The sequence below is a fragment of the Carcharhinus amblyrhynchos genome, chromosome 29 (assembly GCF_965287045.1).
Source record: "Carcharhinus amblyrhynchos chromosome 29, sCarAmb.v2.hapA, whole genome shotgun sequence".
NCBI lineage: Eukaryota > Metazoa > Chordata > Chondrichthyes > Carcharhiniformes > Carcharhinidae > Carcharhinus > Carcharhinus amblyrhynchos.
The window spans coordinates 8,554,611-8,572,843 of NC_137352.1; the positions used below are offsets into that span (position 1 = coordinate 8,554,611).

General features: G+C 42.2%; 1 protein-coding gene across 5 annotated transcripts in view; it reads left to right on the top strand.

Annotated features, from left to right (window-relative positions):
* The window catches only part of cep164 (centrosomal protein 164), a 214,155-nt gene that overhangs the window by 157,573 nt on the left and 38,349 nt on the right, over positions 1–18,233 (top strand). For all 5 annotated transcript variants that reach the window (XM_080214802.1, XM_080214801.1, XM_080214804.1 and 2 more), the window contains 7 exons: positions 3,090–3,306; positions 6,430–6,507; positions 8,206–8,325; positions 11,359–11,481; positions 12,118–12,261; positions 13,579–13,662; positions 14,960–15,028. In XM_080214802.1, the coding sequence (XP_080070928.1) occupies positions 3,090–3,306; positions 6,430–6,507; positions 8,206–8,325; positions 11,359–11,481; positions 12,118–12,261; positions 13,579–13,662; positions 14,960–15,028 (835 nt within the window). The remainder of the gene's footprint in view (positions 1–3,089; positions 3,307–6,429; positions 6,508–8,205; positions 8,326–11,358; positions 11,482–12,117; positions 12,262–13,578; positions 13,663–14,959; positions 15,029–18,233) is intronic.

Below are 18,233 nucleotides of genomic sequence, written 5' to 3' on the forward strand. Positions count from 1 at the left end.
CTCCAGTGACTGTGGAGTTTGCATGTTCTCCCCATATCTACGTGTGTTTCTTCTGGTGCTCCAGTTTCCTCCCACAGTCCAAAGATATGTGGGTTAGATAGATTGGCCATGCTACAGTTGCCCCTTAGTTTCAGGGAGGTTAGCAGGGTAAATAGTTGGGGTTACGGGGATAGGGCCTGGTTGGGATTGTTGTTGGTTCAGGTTCAATAGGCCGAATGGCCTCCTTCTGCACTGTAGGGATTCTATGATTCTAAAAAGAATATAATCTTCTTGTTGGTTTACCAGGAATTGCTGCCTGGTGTTGAGCTTGTGAAACACGTTGACTTGCTGTATTCTCAGGTACCAGGCCTACAGCTTTGATTTTCTTTAACGTTAACATTATATTTTACAACAACTTATATTTACGTAGCGTCTTTAACATAATAATGTGTCCCAAGGGCCTTTACAGGATTGTTATCAAGCAAAATTTGACGTCAAGCCACACAAGGATATGTTAGGGAAATTGATAAGAAAGCTTGGTAAAAGAAGCAGGGTTCATGACTGTCTTGAAGGAGGAAAGAGAAGTAGGGAGGGAAGGACAACTGATCACTGATGTTAGAGTGATTAAAGCAGAGGATTCTCAAAAAAGGCCAGAGTTAAATGAGTACAGATATCTCTGACGTTTGCAGGGCTTAACGGGATTAGATTTGATTTGATTTATTATTGTCACATATATTGGGATGCAGTGAAAAGTATTGTTTCTTGCTATGCAGACGGAAAAGTTCGTAGGGTACATAAGGGAGCAGGAAAGGAGAGGATGCAGAATATAATATTACAGCCATAGCTGGAATATAGAGAAAGATCAGCTTAATATAAGGTAAGTCCATTCAAAAGTCTGATGGCAGTGGGGCAGAAACTGTTCTTGAGTCGGTTGGTATGCAATCTCAGACTTTTGTATCTTTCTCCTGATGGAAGAAAGTGGAAGAGAGTATGTCCCAGGCACTTGGGATCCTTGATTATGCTGGCTGCTTTTCTGAGGCAGCGGGATCTGTAGTTGGGATCAATGAAGAGGAGACTGGTTTGTGTGATAGACTGGGCTGCATTCACAACCCTTTGTAATTTCTTGCAATATTGGTCAGAGCAGGAGTCATACCACGCTGTAATACATTTGGAAAGGATGTTTTCTAGGTGCATCTGTAAAAGTTGGTGAGGGTCATTGTGGACATGCCAAATTTCCTTAGCCTCCTGAGAAAGTAGAGGCGTTGGTGGGTTTTCTTAAATACAGTGACAGCGTGGAGGGACCAGGATAGATTGTTGGTGATCTGAACACCTAGAAACTTGAAGCTCTCAACCATTTCCACTTCATTCCTGTTGATATAGGCAGGGGCATGTCCTCCACTACACTTCTTGAAGTCGATGACTATCTCCTTTGTTTTACTGACATTGAGGGGGAGATTATTGTTGTCCCAGCAGTTCACCAGATTCTCTATCTCTTTCCTGTAGATTTGAGAGATAAGGAGGGACAAGGTCATAGAAGGATATGAAAGCAAGGGTGGAATTTTAAAACAGGCATTGCTTAACTAGGAACTGGTGTAGGTCATACACCAAGTACAGGGGTAGTAGGTGAACGAGATTTGATGATACTGGCAACAAAGTTTTGGATGACCTCAAATTTATAGAAGATGGAAGCCAGCCAGGCATGTGTTGGAGAGCTCAGTTCTAGAACTAGCAGGAACGGGCAAGGGTTTCAGCAACAGATGAGCTGAGGTAGGCAGAGTCAGGTGATGTTATAGGTTGGAAATAAGCAGCCTTCGTAATAGCGTGAATATGACGCTAATGTTGTGAGCAGCCTGGTATAACCTCTGAAAGTTGTCAAGGAATGGGAAGAAGTCTTTGGCTGGGAGCACAGTTTGTGGCGCAGACTAAATACAATGGCTTTGGCATTCCCGATATCTAGATTGGAGGAAAATTTTGCTCAAATAATACTGGATGTCAGATAGCCAATCTGACAATTTATGGATAATGGAAGGAGATAGCAGTGAGGTAGAACTGTGTGCACGTCAGCATACGTGTGGAAACTAATGGTGCGTGTCCAGACGAAGTTGCTGAATTGCTGCATTTAGGTGCTAAATGGATGGAAGCCAAGAATAGGATCCTAGAGAGACTCCAGAGCTAACAGTACAGTAGCAGCAAGAGAAGCCATTTCAGGTGATTCTCTTGCTATGATTAGATAGATAGGAACGGGACCAGTCGAGTGTTGTCTTCTCCTACTACAGGAAAACAATTTTTGCAAAATAGAAGAAAGAGTTTGTTGCCAGTTATTATTGACCTTTGCACACCTGTTGGCCATTTACAGATGGTCTGGTACCTGTTTGAGGAATTGGCCCTTGCAGACTGACAGGAGAAAGGTAATGTAAATTTGGAAGTGTCATTCACTGACGCCTACTAAAGCAACACAATGTAGCAGAATCTTGGGTTGGATACGTAAAGCATCCTGCTTACTGTCATACAATAGGCCCAAACTGAAGGATCTCAGTGGGTGAGTTTCCATCCTTTTATTGCGAACTTCAGTCCTGGTGTTAAAGATACTTTAACACCAAGTTACTTTTTGTTCAGCTGTATTTTGATATCACCAATGTCCTTTTAAAAGAATCAACTTGACAGAGAAAGTTAGATAAAAGTAATGTTTTTCTCAGCTCAAGAGTGTTGCAATCAATAGGCTTCTGTTGTTCTGATAAGAAAAATAATTTGTTAATTTGATGGAAAAATATGTTTGAACCAATCACAATAAATTTGAACAATTTTCTGAGGGAAACAAAATAGCAAAATTACAAGAATGTTGTAATTTGAAAAAAGACTTGTTTTATGCTTAGTGTTTTTTGTTGTCAAGAGAAAATCATGTATAAAACATTGAGTATTTCTGCAACTGGTCCTTTATGACATAAGTTCCATGTTTTAAGGGTATACAAGGAAAAGTGAAAAGAAAACTGACTAACAGCTGACCCAAAGATATCCTGATCAAAACGACAACTGAACAGCAGTTGGGTAATATTCTTAGTAGGTTTTTTTTAGCTGATTCGAATGTCTATACTTTATTTCCTATGTTCTAGGGCAGAGAATGAAGCTGCACTGCAGCAATTCCAAGACAAACTGAGACTATTGCAGGAAACTAGGCAGCAAAGCCTGGAGGACAAAAAAAATACTTTCCTGGAGCAGATGAGAAAGGAGACAGATGAAATCTTAAAGGAAGAGAAGGCGGCGCTGGAAAAGAAAAAAGAGAAAATTCTTGATGAGCTGCGAGAACAGTTAGAAAAAGAAATGAAAGAGGTAGGAGTTGACCCCTGTGTCTAAAGTTGTGCTACTGACCTAGATCATCAACACTACATAAAAAGAAATCAATACTGCTGGACATATGATATTAGTGTAGCTATGAGCCTGAGTTTATTGAGCAGCACTGTATTGTGTAGTGTATGCGAATGTGTAAGGAAGGCTGCTGTCCGAGAAAGACAAATGGTTTCTTCTAAAACTAATTAAAATATGACACTGTTTACGAAAGTGTTGAATATTAAAGTCATAAATTCAGGTTGGTACATAGGGATTGTTGTAATGGTTACACGGTCAAATATTTTGCAGAGTAATGAAGAAGTGTTTCTCACAAATCACACTATTTTCACACAAGCTTTCAAGTTGATGGAAGTAGCTACTTTGAGCGTGGGATAAATGCTGGAAGCCAATTCTAATATGGAGAAAATGCATCAAGAAGATTCAGTATTATATCCCCTGAGCTGCCTCTCTCTTTCCTGCGTTTGGTGTTTCTATCCCTCTTGTTTGGAGCTTGTGATGACTTTATCTTACTTCAGCTGGGTGGTGCAGTGCTTCAGAAGTATTCTCCTACATCTTGGGCCTGAGTTTGATTGGTAGTACCCCCAGAGCAGTGCCTTCACAACTGCTCATTGCAATTTCTTCCAGGGTCACATTGCTTCAGTGAAAGCTGAAAAAAGAAAAATGAAAGGAACATTCAGTCTGTTTCACAGATAAAGGTCAGAGAGACCATTCTTGCAAGCAGTCAATTGCCTGTTGGTTACAGCAAGTGGATAACTGAAGATTTCTGCTAATGTACATCATATGTTCACATATTTTGGCTTAACGCCACTGAAATTAAGACCGGAATTTTATCGGCCCACCTGCCACGGAAATCAGAGCGGGCGAGGGGCAGACCATGGAAAGGTCCATTGACTTTGGGCGGGATTTTATGATTTCAGGATGAGCGAGACCGCAAAATCCCTCTCTGTTTAATTTGAATATTTTGCTTTCTCCAAAATCCAAACCTTGTTCAGATGTTCAGTTCAGATTTTCATCCCAATTGGATGCAGTGTAACTGATGTTTCTCAAGATCGTTATCCAGATGGTCATTTGGCAGGAGACTTGAGTATTGCTGGAAAAGGAGACTTTTTTTGGTTAAAAGTTACCACAGAATACCAATGTCAAGCAACACAACAAATACATATCAAAATAAATAAAAGCGGAAAATGCTGAAAAACCCAGCAGGCCTGGCAGCATCTGGAGAGAGAAACAGAGTTAGCGTTTTGAGTCCATTTGGCTCCTTTTCAGAGCTAAAGAGAGAAAAATGTATTCGATGATATATTGTTTAACGGGGGTGGGATGCAAGTGGAACAAAGTAGAAGATCAAGGGAGTTTAGACAAAGATATCATAGGCACAAGATGAAGGTAGTGTTAAAGGCTAAAAACATACTAATAGTGGCATAGAGGTAAGAGGCACCAATACAGTCATTGATGTACCTGAAGAAGAGCTGTGGGAGGGGGTCTGAATAAGACTGGAACAAGGAATATTCCATATACCCCACAAAAATACAGGTGTAACAGGGGCCCATGTGGGTAGCCATGGGCACATGTTTTATTTGCAGGAAGTGAGACAAGTTAAAGGAGAAACCTTTGAGTGAGAATAAGTTGACCCAGGTGGAAGATGGTGGTGATCCAACAGAGGGATTGTTTGAGCCTTTGCTTCGGGAAGAAGCAGAGAGCCGTCAATACCTCCTGGTGGGAGATGGAAGTGTAGAGGCATTGGACACACATTGTGAAGAGGAGGCAGTTAGGGCCAAGAAACTGGAAATTGTTGATATGGCATAAGGCATCACAGGAATTGTGAACGTAGGTGGAAAGAGACTGGTAAAGGGGAGAGAGAATGGAGTCAGGGTAGGAAGAAATGAGTTCCGTGAGGCAGGAACAAGCTGGCATAATGGGTCTAATGGTACAGTCCTGTTTGTGGATTTTAGGAAGCAAATAGAAGATGACTGTATGGGGTTGGGGGACTGAGGTTGAGCGTTGTGGAGGGAAGATCTCCAGAGGAGATGAGATCAGAGACAGTCCTGGATGCAATGGCTTAATGTTTGGTGGTAGGGTCATGGTCCAGGGGAGGTGAGAATAAGTGCCTGAGAGTTGGTGCTCAGCCTCTACAAGATAGAGGTCAGTATGCCAGACAACAACAGCACCATCTTTGTTGGCAGGTGCTGCAAGTTCAGAAGGAGACAAGTTGGAGTGGGTGAGTGGAACTGAGAAATTAAGACAGCTGATGTCACACTGACAGTTCTCAATGAAAAAATCAAGAACCAGTAAGAGATCAGAGGGAAGGGTCGATGATGAAGAAGACTGGAGGCGGATGAAAGGATCCATTGAATAATGGGAGGACTCCTACCTGAAGAAGTGAGCATCGGGATGAAATGATAGAAGAAGAATTCAGCATCTTCGTTGAGGCGAGGACATAAGGGGATGGAGCTGACTCCTTTGCTCAGTATAGAGTGCCCGTCATAGGATAGAGTGAATGCACAACAAGGGCTGAGATTGAAGAAAGGGTGGGACCAGAAGGACAGGAAGGTGTGAAGGTCACAGATGGGTGTCAGGATCAGCAGGTTGTTGGAACCCACATTCTTTGACACCTGAAAGAAAGAGAAAAAGTTTTGTGTTAAGGTGTTGGATGAGCCAAAGTAAGAAATGGAGCTAATGGCCATTCACTGGTTCATTCCTCAGGGAAGTTCCTTGACAAATCAGAGTCGGTCTGCTTGGTTTAAATTTTAAACAGTGCTTGACAGTTAACTGTCGGTCACCATCAACTGGTGCATTTTCCATTGGCAACTCCTCTACTATTCAGAGTCCACTTGCCAACCAATCTGTTGTAGGTTAAATTTCTTGATTCTTCTGACAGTGGTGTTCTTTCGAATTGCCTTGATTGGCGCAAGCCAAAAAGCTTGGACAAAAAATATTCTGTCAGTAATACTCAAGATCATTATCATGTTCATTATCTGAGTCAGTAGTAACAGTGCAGTTATATTCACAACAACTTGAGGACTCTATGGGTAGCATCTTATAATTGTATATACACACACACGGTGGGATTTTCTTTTCAGCTGCTTGTTTAACTTGTTTCCCCTGCAGGAACAAGAGGTGCTTAAGAACAAACATGCTAGTGACCTTCAAAAACTGAAAACATCAACTGAGGAAAAACATCAAGAAGTGAGTTATACGAGACAAAATATTAAGAGCTGCTAGAATTTCAAAAATGATCGACTCCTTTCCATTGAGAGAATCCAATTCACAATGATGGGCCAGCTGATGGGGAGGTTAATTGAATCAGAAAAACTATTTTACACTAACAAAGAGGAGTATCTCCACATGAATCTTTACTTCATCCTGCTCCAAGTTCTGCTGTACTTGAAATGCCCTAAGAAGTAAACCCCAGGATGACCAGATGGAGGGACACCCTATGGTGCATCAAAACTAATGAGCCCACGAGCTGTTAATACTCAGTGTGCTTCACAGAACTTTAAAAAATATCAGTTCTCGAACTTTGGCATTCCTACACTTGTTAATGATGTGTTTGTACTTTTGTTGAGACATTTTATCTTAAGACCTTTCTTTTTTCCTGTCTGTTTCCTTCACTGGTTATTCCCATGCCACACACCAACCTGAACCACAAGTCAATCATGTCCCTGCTCCATTTAAAATGGGTAGACGGAAATGCTTCAAATTAACCTGGAGCAATAGATTATGCCACATTAACTCTCATCCCTTCCCCACTCCCATGGGCGGCAGGGAAGCTCTCCCTCTGTTCAGCAGGTTCTCAGAAAGACACAGCTGAAATCAGAATTGCCCATCCGTTGATCTACCTTATTATGTGTCACACTGATCCGTGTATCATCTGAGTCAAGACCACTTATGTATGTGGCGTTACTGTTTTCACCTGTAATCAGTAGTTGGCTGGCTTAAGTCCAACTCTGAATATTGAGCACAAACTCTAGGCTAACACGTCATGTAGCAATGAAGGAGTGGTGCAATGAAAGAGTTGTACCCTGTTTAACACGAGAGGTTAAACCAAACCGTCTGCTCTCACAAATATATGTAAAGGATCAAATGTTTTCAAGGAAGAATTGCAAAATTCCTCCTGGTGACCTGTCCAATATTTATTTATTTTTGGATGCTCAGCCAAGTCTCATTTTGTATTCTTGGCTAAGAACTTACGCATCTGTTAGAATATTAAAATACCTGAGCTCCAAGGAAAGCATTGCTTAATTGACAGCTCTGGTTCTCTGATCAATGATGTCAACTGCACAATGTTATTTACACAAAATTAAAAGATTTCACTCTGTGTTTTCTGCTATTGATACTTTAAATAATCTGGATGATTGACAGTTTTATTGTCCTGTCGTAGGAAAAGTTTTTTTAAAGAGTATAAAAGGTTACCAATGAATAAGCATTTTTACACACCCTATTGTCAGTTTAGGTGCCATTTTAGGTGCTTAACAGTGGTGAATGGACATGAAAGTGCAATAGCTTGGCCTGAGGGACATGAGGAGCCTTAGTGGCTGAGTGGTGGGGCATTTTTTGTCATGGTGAGCATGAAAGGCCACAGAGGATTGGTTGGGTGGGTGAGGAGGGGGGGAAGGGTTGGTGGTGGGCATGAGTTGGCATTGATGGTATTCAGAATTTAATTTGTTTTGGACATCTCAGTATCTGTACTGTATTTGATAAAAACAAATTCCAGCCCTGTTGGCCCTCCAAAAATGGGTGGACTTAAGAACATTGTTCAGTGTCTGATCATCACACAGGACCATCTTCTAAAACTGAAGAGTTGAGAAAATTAACCAGATACGTCAGCACTCGAGGGGTTGAGAGGATGCTGTTAGAATAATTCATTTCTGCTTCTCTCCCAAGCTGCTTTCCAGTCTCCAGAAGCAGATGACTGAAGCCCACAATAATGAAGAAGTTCAGCTACAACGAGACCTTCAGAAATCACAGAGGAAAATGCAACAAATTGCAGAGTACGAACGAGAGGTGTGCAACCATGTATCCTCCAGATTCTTATCAAGGGGGATTCAAAGCATTTAATAATATCTTGTACCCGAACTTGAATACTTCCGGCACAAACCTAACTATAACAATGTCCCCCAAAATGCTCCTTAAGAAAACACATATGATTCGGAAAACTCTATCCAATTATGCATTACATGGACAAATGTCTGCCATTAAACAATAATAAGCTGAATACTGCAGGCTGCAAAATAATGTAAAGTGAATTGTATAGCAGAATTAGTGTCATGTTACATTTTAAACATGAGTTAATAAGAATTGATCATATCCTTAAAGGTAGTTCTTAAAAGTAAAGTTTATTTATTAGTCACAAGCAGGTTTACAAGGCAATGAAATTACTGTAAAAATCCCCTAGTTGCCACACTCTAGTGCCTGTTCGAGTACACAGAGGGAGAATTTTGCATGGCAAATTCACCTAACCTGCACATCTTTGGACTGTGGGAGCACCTGGAGGAAACCCATGGAGAACGTGCAAACTCCACGCAGTCAGTGACCCAAACCAGGAATCAAACCCGGGTCCCTGGCGCTGTGAGGCAACAGTGTTAACCACTGTGCCGGAGGTGTACCATTATCTGAGATGCGCCACTGTAAGAGCACCCATGTTTTCTACCTCTGTGCCCTTTCCATACACTGAAAATACATTTCACAAGTTGAAACAGAATTCTTTTCTTGTGACATTGAAGACAGTGATTTGTCAGAAGTGTTCAGGAAGTGGATCAAAATGCTACACTCATCCCTCACACCGAGGTTGCAAAAATGGCTTCAGGTCTCTATATCCTTCTTCCGTCAGGAAACCAGCCAGAAATGCCTGCATCTCTTCCTCTTGTTTGTGCTAACCATAGATGACCTAGCAAAATGTCAGACATCCGGTGTACAGGCTGGAGAAACTGGAAACTAATGCATACATATAACCACTTGACTGCATCCCCTGTCACCCACTCCTCAGAATCTCTCAAAGCATCAATGATTTTGAACAACTCTCAGGTGCACACTCAGATACTCAAATGGAGACTATGTGCCAGACAATAGACAGCATCTTTCAGGTGTAGAACAAGAGACAATAATTTTTTTGTGGTACTGTCTCCTAAGTGCTAACGGTGCCTGAAGTATGCGTCAGATTATTTTTTTTTTAAGCCCACTTAAAATGGGCATTAGGCCCCTATCAAAAGCTAATAAGGGGCCTAACACCTGCTTTAGCTCTCCTTAGAAATTGGATATTTTGAGCAGAATAGGCATTGCTTTGGTCTACACGGCACAGCTTTCATTTGCCGCATCAAGTGATTGACACCAAAAGGGCAAGTAAAGTTGTTCTTGTATGGTTGACATGGATCCACAAGCAACAGGAACATTCTTTCTGCTCCATCACATTCACTGTGGCTGCCACAAACCAGGAGGATTGTTCTCCTCAAATCCTTCTCTCCCAGATTTTACCTGAAGGAAATTCGCAAGTCATTAGATATTCATCTGTTCAAATAGGTGAGCTGTCTCTGGCATGACCAGACTAATTTTCATCGTCCTGTGGTTTACACAGGACATACTTCTAAACATATTGGCCCTATGCCTTTGCATGGTTAAAGATTGACTTCAGATACCTAAATGCGCAAGTTATACCAAATTTCAACATCCTGTTTAAAAATATATCCCCTGTTTATAACGAAAACAGAAAAAGCTGGAAAATCTCAGTAGGTCTATCAGCATCTCTGGAGAGAGAATAGAACCAATGTTTCAATTCAGGATGATCCTTAAACATTTGTTTTCCAGCATTTTCCATTTTTGTATCAGGTTCCAGTATCTTAAAGCACCTTATTAAAGACAAACAACTTACAAATCCTTATACTCTAATATTCTAAGTAATTATACATCTGATGTAAACTGATAGGTGACCTGTGGTTGGACACGCCACTGAATCAAAGTGACAGATGCCACCTGATGTCATTTCTATAGATCTCTCATTAAATTCCACCCTCATGTCACACTATAAGCTAACTGATCTCACTGGAACTCTGGCTTTCACATGAGCGTTCCCAGTGACTGCTCTCAAAGAATTTGCCTTTGAATCTTCTCCAAAGCAACACTTTTTCTCTGATGCCTTTATCAAGGATCACATCCAGGATTGCAACCTTTCTGTTCAGTGTGCTTCTTCCTTGGGACACCATGTGCACTCAAGCTTCCATACGATCTGTCAGATACCCAGCCACACCAATGAATACCTCTTCTTCTCAGGCTGCATTGAGATGTCACTAATATTAGATTTTCAATGGACATCTGGCTTTGGGAATGGGAACTGGATGCAATTGTGGTCAGTACAGACTTCATGGCCAAATGGCCTCCTTCTCCACTGTAAGGATTCTATGATTCTCACTAGCTGACTTCTCCAGAACTGTATCTTGCAGCCCAATCCTTTGCTGGGAGCCTTTCTCTCTGCTCCTGAACAGTACCTTGTTCAGATTCCAGTTCTTTGTTTCTTTGTCTTCAGTTTCCTCTTTTAGTTTTCCTAGTTTCTGGAACTTTCTATTCTTCTGGGACTTGCTTTCTGCACCCATGCATTGTCCCCTTTGTATTGACAGCTTCTGTGAAGAAGTTTCTTGCTTCTGGATTACCTTGTTTAAGACTGAACACAAATGCTTCTCTTTTCAGTATGGGCCACCGGTTGCTAAGCAACAGCTTTTTTAAAAAAACCTGTAATTTCTTTTAGGTTATTAAACCCCAGTTATAATGCAGACAAAGTTTAAAGTGAAACTAAAACCTATAGACATGCAAGCATAACATAAAGCTAAACTGGAGTGTTAACTCTTTCTTAGCACACAAATACAGAAATATAAATTAAGCTTAAACTTGCATCTAATACACACACTCCAAATAACGTAAAGCATCTTTAATTTCTAACTTGCGCTATAAATTGACCTGTGGATCTTTCTGTATATTGCATCTCATTAAACATAAAACTGAGGAATTCCTTGATCAGCAAATGTTTTACACTGTTATTGTTATTTATAGTTGAGTGATTTGCTGAAAGAAAAACGGGAAGAGGTAGAGAAAGATCACCAGTGGAAAATGGAACAGATTAAAGAAGAACATGAGCGAACTCTAGATAGGATAAGAGAGGAATATGAAGAAGAGGTGAGTGAATAAACTGAGTAAACTTCCTGCTTCTAGCACACTACTATACCTAGTTTGAAACTCTTTGAAATTTTGTTTTTTTTTTAAACATACAGGATTTGAGGTTTATCTATTTGAATTGAGAGCAAGTATCTATCCAGAGATTGGGATCATAAACCAAAGCAGACAATGCTACAAAATCTCAGTAGATCTGGCAGCACCTGTGGAGAGAGAATACAGCCAAAGTTTTGAGTCAGGATGACTCTATTCTCTCTCCACAGATGCTGTCAGACCGGCTGAGATTTTCCAGCATTTTCTGTTTTTGTTTCAGAATCCAGTATCTGCAGTATTTTGCCTTTATCTTGTGATCATGAAATTGGCCTTATTCACTCATTATTTTATAAATTTCTCAATGCTTGTGCTGGGGGGTGGGGAAGTGTGTAATTTGTCATCAGTAAGTAGTTGCCTGATTAAAGTGCTGCAAGCAGCTAAAGAGTACCATCAGTGTATGGTTTAATTTACCTTGGTTGCACTTGAATCCATTTTATTTCTTACATAAAGATTGAAATGAAAAGACACTTGTGTTCCGGCACCATATTCCCACATCCATCACTTTGCTTGTCCTGATTAATGTGTTCATTGATTGTCATTGTTCAGGAGCGACAGCAGAGAGGCAGACTCTTGAAGCAACTGCAGACAGAGCATGAGCGATTAACTCAGTTCCATGAGCATGAGCTGTCGGAGCTTCGTCAGGAGCTGGATCATCGACTTGATGATTTACGAAAGTCACACGGAGAGAAAGTAAGCAAAACAGCAACTATGTGCAATGACTTGACAAATAAATAGTTTGAAATGTAATGTGAAAAATATACAGATTAAGCTCCAGTACTGGATGCCTACCTTCCCCTTATTAAATCCACAAAACACCATTAGGCACTACAGACACCATGTGAATAATGACCCAACATTACAACGCTGTCAAGGTAGGGTAGCTCCTGTGCATCTTGCACCAGCTGAATTTGTTTTAGGTGCATTATACGTCACTGATTGGCAAGCCCAAACTTGTCTTGACTGTGCTTTTTTATTTCAAGAAGAAAGAAGGTCATTCCTTTGGAATGCACATCAATACTCCTACCTTATTGGACTGCTGTCACAATGTCAGTAAACCTCTTGTAACTAATTCCCCAGTGCTCTGTCAGCAACAGGGAGCCTTGGAGGCAAAGAATCAGGGCCACCACTTACAGCTGGGGCCATGTATGATTTCTCAACCAATAATTTTAGAGCAAAATGGCCCAAGCTGTCTGGCTGCATAGGATTTATTAATACTGACTAACTATTCAATCTAACCCGCTGTGCACTTGTCTGGCAACCTGGGGGCTGGTCTGCATTGAGGCATCTTCAAAGGCAGGTACAGTTGTGATCAGTGATATAAAATGGTTTCTAGAAAATATTGGTGCCCTTTGTCCAATGATTAATTATTTCAGCAGGAAACTTTTATTTCTTGTCTCTATTCCTCAGAGACCCGTTTAGTTTCTGTGTTTCCTAAACCGAATAAAATTGTTCAAAATACAGAACCAGTAACCAGTTTTAAATTTATGCTTAGAACAGACATTTTGCTGCATTGATGCTACAATCCTGCTCATGGTTTATTGTCTCCGTTTAGCCTCAAGATAGTTGAGCTCTCCATTTGTTCCAAGTTAAGCATTCCCGTTTTCCCATTGACCCATGGCGCAGCTCTATTCTATTCCTTGGCTTCCTCTGTTATACTTCAAAAGCCTGTTTTTCACCTGAACCATTGCATGGTCAGATTCTCGAAAAGACATTTCCCAACATTTCTGCCGCTTAGTTCATTTGTAACGTTTCTTTCCTCCCACAGTAGTCTGGACTTCTGTTCTCACATCCTGCACTTAAGTAGCCTGTTCCCTTAAAAATAATTTTTCCCATTACTTTGCAGAAGACCCTGTTACTTAAATTACACTTTGAAATGTCATATTATGTGCAGGATCACATGTGCAGCTGAACATCACAGCCTTGCCTCAGAGCTTGGGTGACCTATGAAGAATCAAACATTTTTTGGTACTCAATGACACATTTTCTGATATATTTATGCATCTGCAGGAATTGAAAGTTCAGGAGGCTGAGGAAGAGTTGGAGATGAGAGCCAAAGAACTAAAAGCAAAATCCAATCTGCTGAATAACCAGGTAAGTTAGGTGCTTAGGGTTGTGTAAAGCAGAATTGAAAACACAGTACAAGGATCAGTTCAGCCTCAATGTGGGTGATTCTCAATCTCAAAGCTGCATGACTAACCATTTCATTCATTTGAAAAGGCCAAAGCAAGACCAGTTTCTACTTTGAAGCTGTAATGGGTTTTAACCAGCACGTTTTTCAGACTGTGGGAGGAAACTAGAGCACCCAGAGGAAACCCACGCAGACATGGTGAGAACTCCGCAGAGTCAGTGACCCAAGCCAGAATCAACCCCGGGTCCCTGACACTGTGAGGCAGCAGTGCTGACCACTGGGCTGCCATGTCACCCAATAATAGTTATTGATAATAAGCCATTGCAGCTTCGTGCACCCTTAGTGATCCATAAAGTAGTGATTTTTTTTTACTGAGATAAATATTTTTGTGTGTCTCACACATATACATACATCAGGGAATTCACAACTTTCCCTGTAAGAAAGGACTGAGTGTGTTTCTGAAATGAAGACAGAAATGGTGGAAATACCAGTAGTTATCTGGGTGGCATTTCATTGCTGCCTCATAGCACCAGGGATCCAGTTCAATTCCAGCCCCTGGGTGATTGTGGAGTTTGCACGTTGTCTTCTTGTCACTCCAGATGCTTCAGTTTTCTCCCACAGCCAAAGATGTGCAGGTTATGTAGATTGGCCATAATAAATCACATTTTTAAAGATTTGCCAACTTTTTTTGCCTGTGTTGCGGAAACGTGATAAGGGGACAAGTGTAGTTTTAGCGCACCCCACCAACTCCCCCCCAACCCCACCCACCCCACCCCGCCACACTATTATGACAAGCAGGAGATGGTTTGGAGGGAACGATAAACAAGGAGAAAAGTATGGAAATTCATCTCTGACCCCTTTTGATCAAAATTATTCCCGGTGACCACATATGACTCTGATTTATATCATAGGTTACCTCTTAAAATGTAAGTACAAATGAGAAAGTCCACGCTTAATTTATGAGTTCAGAATTAACCTTTGTTGATTGTTGCGCTCATTATTGAGACATATTGGAGTGACATTTGTGGCAAAGCATCTGCGTTTAATCACTCTTAGTGATGAAGGAGCAGCATTCTGAAAGCTTGTGATTCCAAATAAACCTGTTGGACTTTAACCTGGTGTCGTGAGACCACTTATTGTGTTTACCCCAGTCCAACACCGACATCTCCACATCATGATTAGTGTAATAATACAGCAATAACCTCACACTGGAGTCATTAATCTGCATAGTTATCTTTAAGATGCAAACTTTCTTTTCAGGAAATGTCGTTGAAAATGAAAAGGGAACAACTTCATGCAGAAGAGAAACAGCTGCAAAGGGAACAAGCTGTAAGTATACACCAGATTGTTGGTTTTCTGCATAATCTGTTCTGCATGGCGACATTCAGACTGGGAAATAAATGTCTTGGGAGCAATCCTACTCTCAAACCAAAAGATTAATCTTTCCTTTCCCATGATTGTTCTGCTCCCCATTTCCACCAATTTCAACTTTTTTTTCAAATTTGCCACCGTTCATGATTTATTTTGCCCATGTTGAGGAAACATGAAAAGGAGCCTGAAAGTGTAAAATCATAGAGCATTACGACATGGAAACAGGCCCCCATCAGCCCAACTGTCCATGCAGACTAGTTTTTACCCTTAACCTAATCCCAATTGGTACATATCCCTCTATACCAATCTTGCCCTTGTAAGTGCCTAGATGCTTTTTAAAAGATGAAACTGCATCCACCTCTACTGCTGCCTTTAGTAGCTCATTCCAGACACTCACCACCTTCTTTGTGGAAAAAAATGCACCTCTGGACTCTTTTGTATCTCTCCCGTCTCATCTGAAGCCTATGTCCTCTAGTTTTAGACCCACCTACCTTTATAAAAAGATGTTGACTATCTTATCTGTGTTCCTCATTATTTTATAGACCTCTATAAGGGGCAGCATGGTGACACAGTGGATAGCACTGCTGCCCCACAGCACCAGGGAGCCGGGTTCTATTCCCAGCTTGGGTCACTGTCTGTGTGAAGTTTGCACATTTTCCCTGCGTCTGCATGGGTTTCATAAGAACATAAGAAATAGGAGCAGGAGTAGGCCAACTAGCCCTTCGAGCCTGCACCGCCATTCAATAAGATCATGGCTGATCTGTCGTGGCTCAGTTCCACATTCCCGCCCTCTCCCCATAACCCTTAATCCCCTCTCTCATCAAAAACCCATCAACCCGCATCTTAAAAATATTTAGCGAGGCAGCCTCCACCACTTCAACGGGCAGAGAATTCCAGAGATTCACCACCCTTTGAGTGAAGAAGTTCCTCCTCAACTCTGTTCTAAACCGCCCCCCCTTTATCTTGAGGCTATGCCCCCTAGTCCTACTCTCCTTTCTGAGCGGGAAGAGTCTCTCCACCTCTATCCTATCCATCCTATTCATCATCTTATACGTCTCAATGAGATCTCCCCTCATTCTTCTAAACTCTAACGAGTACAAGCCTAATCTATTCAGCCTCTCCTCATAGCTCAACCCCCTCAACTCCGGGATCAGCCTAGTAAACCTCCTCTGCACTCCCTCCAAGGCCAAAATATCCTTGCGTAAGTACGGCGCCCAAAACTGCACACAGCACTCCAGCTGCGGCCTCACCAATGCCCTATACAGCCGCAGCAAGACCTCCCTACTTTTATATTCAATCCCCCTCGCGATGAAAGCCAGCATCCCATTCGCCTTCCTGACCACCTGCTGCACCTGCAAGCTGGGTTTTTGCGACTCATGCACAAGGACCCCGAGGTCCCTCTGCACCGTCGCCTGCTGCAGTTTTTCTCCACATAAGTAATAATCCTTCCTACCATTATTCCTACCAAAGTGGACCACCTCGCATGCACTTACCAACATTAAATTCCATTTGCCATTTCCTGGCCCATTCGCCCAGCCTATCTAGATCCTTCTGTAGACTCTCCACACCCTCCGCACAATTTGCCTTTCCACCAATTTTGGTGTCATCAGCAAATTTCGACACCCTACACTCGGTTCCCTCCTCCAGATCATCTATATAAATGGTAAATAGCTGAGGCCCCAGCACCGACCCCTGGGGCACTCCACTAGTCACCATCCGCCAATCCGAATAGCACCCATTGACCCCCACTCTCTGCCTCCTATTTGACAACCAGTCCTCTATCCACACTAACACCCTACCCCCAACTCCATGTCCCCTGACCTTCTGTAATAACCTCTTGTGAGGTACCTTGTCAAACGCCTTCTGAAAATCCAGAAAGACCACATCCACCGGCTCTCCTCTATCCACCGCCCTAGACACATCCTCATAGAACTCCAGTAAATTTGTCAGACACGACTTCCCTTTAAGGAAACCGTGCTGCGTCTGCTCTATCAAGCAGTTCCCCTCAAGATGCCTCGCTATTTCCTCCTTGATGACGGATTCTAACATTTTACCTACAACAGACGTTAAACTAACAGGCCTATAATTCCCCGCCTTTTGCCTGGCACCCTTCTTAAACAACGGCATAACATTAGCCGTTTTCCAATCTTCCGGCACTTCCCCGGAATCCAGCGACGTCTGGAAAATAACCACCAAGGCATCCACTATCACTTCCGCCATTTCTTTCAGGACCCTCGGATGCATTCCATCCGGTCCTGGCGACTTGTCCACAATCAGCCCCTCCAGTCTGTCGAGCACCACCTCTCTAGTAACAGTAATGTCATCGAGACCCTCCAGTCCTACCACCTTTCCATCTCTAACATCCGGCAAATTATTCACGTCCTCCTCCGTGAAGACAGAAACAAAAAAGTTATTCAAGACCTCTGCCATATCCCCATCCCCTACCACTAAGTCCCCCTTCTCATCCTCTAAGGGACCAACGTTCACCCTAGCCAGCCTCTTCCTTTTATACCTCCGGGTGCTCCGGTTTCCTCCCACAATCTGAAAAATGTGCTGGTTAGGAGGATCGGCCATGCTAAGTTTTCCCTCAGTGTACTTGAACAAGCGTCAGTGCGTGGCTACTAGGGGATTTTTACAGTAACTTTATTGCAGTGTTACTGTAAGCCTACTTGTGACTAATAAATAAACTTTAAAGATCATCCCTAAGCCTCCTGTGCTCCAGGGGAAAAAAGTCCCAGTCGATCCAGCTTCTCCTTATAACTCTTTCCTGCATTCATTCTAGTTTAATAATATCCTTTCTATAATAGGGTAACCAGAACTGTACACAGTATTCCGTGTGGCCTTACCAATGTCTTGTACAACTTCCACAAGACATCCCAACTCCTGTAGTTGGTAGAGGTGGAGAGGTTCTTCCTGCTCAGAAAGGACAGCAGGACTAGAGGGCACAGCCTCAAGATAAGGGGGGGGGCGCAGTTTAGAACAGAGCTGAGGAGGAACTTCTTCACTCAAAGGGTGGTGAATCCCTGGAATTCTCTGCCCGTTGAAGTGGTGGAGGCTACCTCGCAAAATATACTTAAGACGCGGGTAGATAGGTTCTTGGTAGGCAAGGGGATTAAGGGTTATGGGGAGAAAGCGGGCAAGTGGAACTGAGGCACTTCAGATC